The following is a 9,936-nucleotide window of genomic DNA, read 5'->3' as shown; positions in this document are numbered from 1 at the left end:
TATGTTCTTGGTGATGCCATGTTGGTGTTGGAGTCGTCTACATTGGAGACTATTCTGGAGAAGAAGATCATCATCTCCGATATATTATGCTTCTCCAAGTGTATGGTGGTTTTATCAAACATGGATTCTTTCAATGAATGAGAGATTTAGCAAACTCAAACACATACATCGCCACTTAAGCATTGATGATTTTAGTGATGTAGGTCCAATATCTATGGACTTGCAGCTCTTTCAAATGTGATGTACTGATGATAAAAAAGAAAAAGAAAAAAGCATTGGTTAATAAAGCTAGTTGAAGGAAAGACAAGCAAAAGGTCTGCAACATATCCAAAAATTCGTAACATTCATGACCCAGGTATATTGGTTGATTTCTAGGAGAATCCAGAGGCAGCACTTGAAGATCCTATGCCTATGGTGATGAGCGAGATTCAAAAGCTAAGCCACTCGCAAAAATTCTCCAATTATGAATCTATGAAACTATGAAATGAACAATAATTGGCAGAACAACCACTTCAAATATGCCTTCCATATATATATATAATATTTCCTTTGTTTTCTTTCTCTTAGCTCAAAAAATTAGCTCAAAAAATTGTGAGGTGTGACTCGCATTTATCAGACAGTTTGTAGGTACTTAACAAAGAAAGAGACAAAATAGGCATATGACACCATGACGTGGAGAACACCGACATCGTGACAAGGGGCGACATCACGACAAGAAACATTGAGACGACGTGACAAGTTCTCCAATTGACGTAGAGGACGACATCATGACAAGCATGCATGAAATGTCACGATGTCCCGACGTATTCCTCAAGTAATACAATCGCGTTTTAATAGGCAAGTATGACTTTTCTCAGTTGAACTCTGATTACTTTAGGGATATTTTAATCATTTTAGCCCTTTAAACTTAGCCTATTTAAAGGGGCTTTGTATCTCTGTTTTGATAAGGCAATTAAAGATGTAATACTACAAGACTTTTCTTTTGGGGGCTACAAGATGTAGTCTCAGATAAATTTTTGTGAGAGTTTTAGTGGTAACTATGGAAAGAATTTTGTATCCCTTTTGAGAGAACTTTATGAGAATTAGTGTTTCATTTTAGAGTTTGCTCTATGAGAGTTAGGGCTTTATTTTCTACGTTTGAGTTTGTACGTTTAGTACATTTAAGTTTATTTTCTCCATATTATACTCTCATTTGTTTACTCATTTAGTGAAAAACTAAAACCTCATTTACCCGTGATTTTTAATATTTTTCGAAGGAATTTTCCATATAATATTTCGTTATTTATACGGGTCAATCCTGACAAAAATTAAGTAAAAGTAAATATTCATATTTTGTACAAGTATTTTAACAACCAACTAATAAGCAACTAAAAAGACCTATGCGGTGAAAGAACAAAGGGAAAAAAAAATCAGATTCTCAAATATCTGATAATATTTGACCTATGTTGCAAAAAAATATTTGACTTTCACATATAAAAGATAAAGAGTAATATATGATAAAATTCGAACATCAAGTCAATTGAATCACAATAATTAATTAATATTAATTTATATTCAAAATAAAGTACCCCTTTACTTTTGTTAAAAATAAAATATTTAAATTATAATATTTGACTTTCACAAATGTGCATTTTAATTAATTTATATTCTTTTACTATTATATAAGGTGATATGACAACTTTTAATTATTAATTGTGGAGTTAAAATATTTCAATAATAATAAATAATATATATTAATTTCATGATAATTGTATTCGAATATATTGTTTAATATATTATATTTACTAAATTAAATAGTTTATTATTAAAAACATTAACCATTTAATTTAAAAATTAGGGTTAAAATGCAAAATTGTTATCATATTACAGGTGAATATTAAAATTTGTCGCTATACTTTATTTTCATTGATATTTGTCATTATAATTAAGCTTTGAATTTTATTAAATTTTGCCAACAACTTTGGTTTTTAATTAAAATTTACCTCTCAATATTAATTTTTATGATTTGTAAACATAATTTAATAAGAAAAATTCTTTCAAATATTATATTTTAATAGTTAACAATAATTTAACTTATAAATATTAAAAAACAATAAATTAAACTAGAATTTTTATTTAATAAAATAAAATTTTGAAAAAAATACATATATCAAAAGAAAAAAAAGTTTTTTTTTATAAAATAATAATTTTATTTAACTTTTATATTTGTTGAGTAATTTTCTATGTCTCATTAAAGGGAATATTCAGGTATTTAAATATACTATCATTGTTCATGATTTGGCTTCACTATTCACGGGCTTGACCCTACTATTTATAGTATTGACATTCTGAGCAGGCCTCAGACATGTTGGACACGTGTACCGTTCTGGGTCGTCTGCTAAACCTCACAGCCCCCTATATGCGAATTCATTGGGTATATGTGAACTGGGACCGTGAACTCTCCTTGGCTTGTGCAAGCTGATATCACGAGCTCTCCTAGTTGTCCTTTCGCTGTATGTCTCGCGCACATTCATTCAATAGGTGACTCAAATTTTCTTTGAATTTCGGGTTGGTGGTCATTGGTGTCGAACAATATTATATTAATTTGTTTTGAAATCAAATCATTTTAAATTAAAATTGAATAGAAAAATTCAATAAAAATATAACTTTAGTGACAAAATTTAATATAGAATTAATAATAAGTTAGAAGAATAATGACAAATATTAATGGTAAATTTCAATTTTGAGGGTAATTTAAGAATTAAATGGAAGCAGTGATATGACATTTGCAGTAATTTTTTTTTGCAGTATAGATAGCTTCTTATATCCTTGTCTAAAAATCATTCAAATCAAATAACGTTATTACTTCATTTTTATATTTATTACAGGTTTGTGTTAATAATAAATTAATTTCGCATGCAATTCAAAATTATATCAAGACAACGTAGAGGCAGAAATAAAGAAAGAGAAGAGAGGGCTTCATTCCATAAAACAGAAAGCACCCAAAAAGCCGGAAAACAAGAAAAAGAAAATGAAAGAGAAAACCGTAAGAAATAGTTTGCCTCCGATTTAGAAACATTGCATTTCGAGATCTCAATTCTTCAATCCCCGAAAGGTAAGCTTTTCACCTATAATTTCTTACTTATAATCTACAATTTTAACAAATCATAATAATCATCTTCGGTTTGTTTTAATTTTCATTTTTCTTTCCTTAGATTCCAAAACGAATATTTCTTCTTCTTCTTCTTCTTCTTTTTTGTTCTTTTTATCAATTTTAATTGATTTTTATCTCTCACGTTGTAACATTTCCTTTCAATGGATACCTAATCTTCAATTCTTTAGCTTTGTTATTATTATTATTATTATTATTATTATTATCATCATCTTTTTGTTTAATGGGCTGCGTTTCTGTTTTTGTGTTTTTGGATTTTTCACTCTTCTATACCTTTGCTTAGCTCAGCTTAGGTTATGTTTTATTTGTTTATTGATTGAATTATTTAGAACACGAATAGTGCCATAATCAGTGGCCAGAAAGTAAAAATAATGTCATAATTGTTGTAGTAAGTTAATCAGCGTCTGCCAGTTTTGAGAGATTTAGCTTTGAATTTTTTCCATTTTTTGTCGAATAAATTGAAGTGTGTGATTTAAGGTGATGAGTTTTAGATTTTTTTGAAGGTTGTTTTGAGGATTGTCTTGATCTATTTCCTGTAAACGTGTTACCCGCGCCAATTTTATTGGAGAGGTTTGCATTTGGGGATTATATTCTTTTACGTTGTTTTCTGTTTGGTTCTGTAATTTTTCCACAGGCTGAGCCATGTAACTGTGGGGGTTTTATTCCTTGCTTCCTGGTTTTAATTATTTGGTGTTTGCTACAGTGCCATGAGAATTTTACTACATATGCAACTGTAAACATTTTTCTAGAAGATATGAATATGATCACATCGAAAATGTGTTTTTGACAAGGGTGTTTGATGCAGATATGGCGATGTTCGTTTATGATTCAGTGTTTTCTAATAATATTTATGATGTTCTTTATGAGCCTTGTTTCAACAAAAACTAGCAAAATACTGATCATTAACAAAGATTTTGGATGATGTCACAATCTTCTTCTTCTTTTTTTTTTTTTGGCTTTCTTTTAACCTTTATTGTAAGATTTGGCAATGGTAAACATGGACAAAATTGTGTTATGTAATGCATGATTCACAAGCTTTTCTTTTTATCATTTTCTGTGATTTTCCTTTTTAATTGTGAATTCTTGCTAGGATGGCTCCTTCTTTTTTTTATTTATATGCTGTGTGCCAGACATGGATGTTTTATGTTTAGATCATTATCTGGTATATAACTGTTATGAGTTTGATGCAGGATACGATCTATTGTTCCTTTGATTTTCTTTGTTGAATGGAGGGCCTGTTGTCTCTTGGTTTGTTAACTGAAAAGATAACTGCTGCACTTCTTGGAATTTTGTGTTTGTCTTTAAGAATCATAATTGATCTATTGCATTACCTTTCTCTTGTATGCTCTTTGCAGGAATTGTTTGTTCTTTGTCATGGCGAATTCCAAGGGATCAACAAACATAAGAGATTCGATATATGCTGGAAAGCATGCTTTACTTCCTCCAAAATGTCCCTTCCCTACAGTCTCCCAACCATTTACTGATTATGTCTCCAACAATGTAATTGGATTGGTTCAAAATCCTAGAGAGGGAAATACACACCACATGCGCACTTCTTCTGAAAGCTTTCTGATAGAGGATCAACCCTCTTGGCTTGATGATCTCCTTAATGAGCCAGATATTACTCCTATGCGCAGAGGAGGTCATCGACGTTCATCGAGTGACTCTTTTGCATACATTGATGTATCTAATGCTCGTAACCTTGATTATGCAGCGCAAGAGGAGTACAGATATAAAAATATGATTTCTGCACCTTCTTGGGCATCTCTGGAATTTGATTATCACAGTAAAACAGATGCTCAGCTTGCTGCTTTTTACAATGATGTGAACTTAGTAAAACAAAAGAACAGGCCATGGGATTCATCTTTGAATGCTGTGACTCATTCAAGTGGGCTTCCTTCTCGTAGAGAAAATTCCATTCTTCAGGGTTCGGGATCATCATGTGCTTTAAAAGAAGTAGAGAGTGCTCCATCAACAGCAAGTGAAAAACAAGATTCTGCTGAATCTTCCTCTCTTGAGGCAAAAGCTTATTCTGAGAAAAAAGATAATTCTTATGCTAAGTCTTCGTCATCTGACAGTGATACAAAACGTGCAAAGCAGTGAGTAGCCTATTTTATTGTTCCAGCTGTTGGGCTTATGTTACTATCATGGTGGAGTAACGCATGACAATTTCCTTGTTGCATGACTGTGTCTGTTTTTTCTTTCCTTTTTCGCTCCTTATATTTTGTTTTCTGCATTTGTTTTGGATTGCTGTTAATATATTTTAAGAGTTACATTTTATGAACTCAAGGAACATGGTTGCTCTTAATTTTGTTAATGTTGTTTGTAACTAATTACCTTTTCCTTATAATGGCCAAATTGGCAAGGAGCTTGTCAACTGATTTCCAATGGGATTTGGATGCTAGAATTAGGATCTGCAGGTTCCTAGGGTGCATCCATTAGATGTTTCTTGTGGTTACGAATGGTCATACAGAGCATGAGGAGGTTACTGGTGCTTGACTGTACTCTGGATCACACGCTTTTCCTGAATAAGCACACATCAATGCATGTTCATATGGTTTCTGTTTTATTAAAAGGAATTACATGCATGCATTGTCTCTTCAAAAGTTATTATTCTGGTGTGGCTGTTTAAGTGATACATCCTTTATTAATAACTAGTGAGTCCATTTTTCTCCTGTGATTCTTGAAACTTTTATCAGTATAGATATTTGGTCATTATACCAACACCTGATATTGGTTGCAAATGTTTTATCACTACTTTGCCACCATCTATTGCAGGCAGTTTGCTCAACGCTCAAGGGTGCGTAAACTTCAGTACATAGCTGAGCTGGAAAGAAATGTTCAGGCTTTGCAGGCAAGAATTAGTTGAAACTTCAGTTTTTGACTGTTCACTTATTTTCAAATTGACTTGAAGTAATGAAACAGTATGTCTTACAATGAAGTGTTAACTGTCTTTCTCAACAGGCAGAAGGATCTGAAGTTTCAGCTGAGCTTGAATTCCTCAACCAGCAGAATCTTATTCTTAACATGGAGAACAAAGCTCTTAAACAGCGTTTAGAGAGTTTAGCCCAGGAGCAGCTTATCAAACATCGTAAGTATCTAACCCCTGACCTCGAAGGCTATAATTATATGTTGTTTTTTCTGCATTACATATTGCATGACGACCTTGCCCCCCCCCCAACCCCCCGATTGTAATTATTTGTATGTAGTCCATATGAACCTGTACAAATTGGCATTATGAGGGGTCTTAGGATCCATTTTTGTTCCTTTTTTATCCCATAAATGGCTATAAGAGGAAAAGCAGTAGAAACTTCTACGAAAAGGGTTACTGGATAGTTGATTTGAGATAGCTTGAGAAATGGAAATTTATTCCTTCCTCTTCCCATTTAAATTGTGACCATATTATTCATTCCTGGATATGAATGTTGGATACAGGTATGCATCTGAGACTGTTATGTCAATTTTACTTAGTTTCTATGTATCTGAAAGGTGCTTAGAAGGTCATATCCCCGTACTTATGTTTGAAAGTGTGTTAGGCATGGTGCTAACAAGGGGTACTTAAAAACCAGAGTAACATAGAAATGTGTCATTTAATTTTTTTATGGTAACTTCTTTTTTTAAATTTGACCTTTATTATTTTGAATACTTTAATTAACTATATTTTATAAAACATATATTTCAAAAACTACTTCATTCAAAGTTTTTAAATTGGATTTTTCTCCATATTTTTTCTCAATAATAAATAGGAAAGAATAAGAGGCTTGGGGGCACAAGATCTTTTAACAATGAGTTGGGGTTTTTCCAAAAGCATGAATAGTTATGGAGAAAGGCCGATGCGTCCCAGAGGCAGTCACTGATCTGTCTTGTGATAAACAGTAATTATTTTAATTAACTAAAACAGAATGTCATTGAATGAAAACTAAATTATGCAATCATTATGTTCCAGTTGAGCATGAAGTATTGGAGAGGGAGATTGGTAGGCTTCGAGTCTTGTACCAGCAGCAGCAGCAGCAACAACATCAAAAGCAGAAGCCATCATCATCTAGCCATCGGCCCTCCAGCAGTAGAGATCTTGATTCCCAATTTGCGAACCTCTCTCTGAAACACAAGGATGCCAATTCAGGTCATGACCCTCTACCCGCACCACTCTGCAATTAAATCTTTTAATTTATCCTTGCCGATGCCATTGCTGACTGAACTTTTGTTGTTTTGGTTGTTGCAGGCTAAAGCAAAGTTCATCCACTCTCTGACTGATCCTCTCTTTATTTCTCAGTCAGCTCTTAACCCTTTTTTACCCTCTTTTATTATCTTCTTGTGCAGCACCTGGTCATAATTGCCAGAGAATTGTCTTTCTTTTTCAGATATACGATGCACCTGAGATGGTAAACGTAAGAGCAGGTTCCATGTTTCACTTTTACTCCCTCAAGTATCTTGTCTGTTCATCAATGGTTATGATTGATTTAGATTTTTTTTTATGTGCTCCATCCATTTTCCCGTCATTTCTGAGTATCTACGTTAGTTTCAGAGATCTTTAGGATGTTTGGATGTGCATTATTCTATAATTTGCATAAATGGTAGAGAAATATTTCCTGTAAAAAAGCTATAAACAATTCAAACTCTACCCATTAAAAAGAGCTTTTAAAAAAAAGAAAAGAAAAGAAAAGAAAGAAAGAATGGACAGCAACGCAGTTTACAAAAATAAGGGAATCATAAATTGATTGGAAAAGGGATTAAGTCATTTTTTGGGTTTGAACTTGACAATTATTCTCAAATTATTGAGGTATGATTTTTTTTCCAAGTTAGTCCCTAAGCTTGGTACTTGTTCTAACAATGGGGCTTAAATTGTTTTTGTTCAGGTTAGTTCTTGAACTTGGTAATTATTTTCACATTGGGATTTAAATTTTTTTTGGTTCAATTTAATTCTTGATATATTCTTGAAAACCCTAAAGTTCAAAGTTTAATGTGGGAACAATTGTCATGTTTAGGTCCCAATATAAGAATAATTGCTAAATTTAGGGATTAACTTGGACAAAAAGATTTCAAGTCCCAATGTGAGATAATTGCCTAAGTTAAACTTCAATATGAGAATAATTACTAAGTGCAAGGATTAATTTGAACAAAAAAAAAGTTCAAGTCTCAATGTGAGAGTTGTTGTCAAATTCAAGTTTCCAAATAATTATTTAACCCATTGGAAAATGAATAAATTAGGAAGAGAATGGATGGTGGCAAAGTTGCAATCGCAGAACGCCTAAAACGAGCAGACTGGCGATTGTGGGGTGGGGGGTGGGTGCTCCAGGATTTCATTTTGTTAAGAATTTTTGCAAGTAAATACGGGACAATAGATGAAGAATCGACCGGCAACAGGTTAGGATAAAGGAGAGGGGCGGCCAATTAAAAGGAAGAGGCGAGGAGTAGGGATGGGAATAGGATGGGTGGAGCGTGCTTTTGCTCGCCTCAAGCACAATTCGATTTTTATAATTCCCGTCTTGATCTTGCTAGGACTTTGATTTTATTTTAATTTGTCTTCTATTCCAACCCCATCTCAAAATAACCCTTCATCCATTTTGATTTGTTTCGAATTTCTAAACGAATATCTTAGTTTTTACCAAATTAAATATATATTATAAAATCTTATAAAATTTAGGAATTACAACTAATTATGTAAAGTAAAGTAAAGTAAAAGTTTTAGCAGGCCCACAATGTGAATGTATAAAAGTGATATTTAAATCTTATTTAAAAATTCTAATGAGATTTTAGTTGAAAGGGTAAAATTGAAATTTGAGGGTAAAGTCGAGTTTGACATTTTATTTCTAATGTGGTACTTGTGTTATTTTTCAGTTCCATGTGATACTTGTTTTTTACAAAGGTTATACATTTGGAATTTAATGATAACAATATTAATTTTTTTAGTGTTTAATTCAAGTTTTAAAGTTAATTAACTAATAATATTAACAATTAACTTTTATCAAGTCAACCTTAAAATTGGAATTAAATCACATCCATTAGATTGTATTTGACAAATTAAATGTAAAATAAAACAAATTCACAATTGGCACTAAATTTATCCTATTAACAAAATTATCAAAAAAATCAAACCTCATAATATTAATAATTAACTTTCATCAAATCAAACCCTGATTGGACAAAAAATAACATGGATATCACATTAGAAAAAGTGTCAAATTCGAACAACAAATGATATATGAAACCATTTCAATTTATATATACTAGATGACATACTAGGTGAAAGAAATAACCTATGTAAAAATATATTTATAAAAATATTATCTTAAAAATGATGGTTTGGTTGAAATAGTTAAGTTAAAAATTTAAATTTTATTAATACCAACTTCAAATCTCATTATAGTATTAATTTATTAAAAAACATGAAATTATTAATATTTGTTACTTTGTAAAAACGAGAAACTTTGATAACTTAAAACTGAAATAGGATCGGAATAAGGATGGTATTAACTCAATCAAAAGCTTAATAAATAATATATTCAGATGTTTAAAAGATTGCTACCAAAGGAGTAGCTTATAAGATTATAATTTAATACATACTTTGGAAGTGCTATACATAGAATCAATGACCATCTTTTTTTTTTTAATTATTTTTTTGGGTGATGGGAAGAATACGAACATGAAAAAAATTACTTTCAACATCTTTAGACATTCTTCAAATATTCGAACCTGAAAAAGAAGGTTATGGAAAATAAGTGAAAAAGCAAAGAATTAGATATCCAAGTAACACTTTGTGTAATATATATATATTTTTTCACATT

At 31.5% G+C, this 9,936-nt stretch overlaps 1 protein-coding gene across 4 annotated transcripts; it reads left to right on the top strand.

Annotated features, from left to right (window-relative positions):
- Positions 1–2,914: 2,914 nt before the first annotated feature.
- On the top strand, positions 2,915–7,624 carry LOC107953417 (uncharacterized protein At4g06598). Of its 4 annotated transcripts, XM_041108238.1 has the most exons (8): positions 2,916–3,094; positions 4,342–4,399; positions 4,507–5,250; positions 5,930–6,005; positions 6,116–6,242; positions 7,098–7,274; positions 7,374–7,423; positions 7,513–7,624. In XM_041108238.1, the coding sequence occupies exons 3-7, from the start codon at positions 4,526–4,528 to the stop codon at positions 7,376–7,378; spliced, it is 1,110 nt and encodes a 369-aa protein (XP_040964172.1). In that variant the 5' UTR covers positions 2,916–3,094; positions 4,342–4,399; positions 4,507–4,525; the 3' UTR covers positions 7,379–7,423; positions 7,513–7,624. The 4 variants fall into 4 exon arrangements, with proteins under 4 accessions (XP_016744216.1, XP_016744214.1, XP_040964172.1 ...); XM_016888727.2 differs by lacking the exon at positions 4,342–4,399 and having other exon boundaries at positions 2,915–3,094; XM_041108237.1 differs by having other exon boundaries at positions 7,374–7,624.
- The last annotated feature ends 2,312 nt before the right edge of the window (positions 7,625–9,936 follow it).

Source organism: Gossypium hirsutum, chromosome D12 (genome assembly GCF_007990345.1).
Source record: "Gossypium hirsutum isolate 1008001.06 chromosome D12, Gossypium_hirsutum_v2.1, whole genome shotgun sequence".
In the NCBI taxonomy this organism is placed as follows: Eukaryota; Viridiplantae; Streptophyta; class Magnoliopsida; order Malvales; family Malvaceae; genus Gossypium; species Gossypium hirsutum.
Note: the sequence above shows the minus strand (reverse complement) of the source record. Positions and strands in the feature narration are given on the sequence as shown.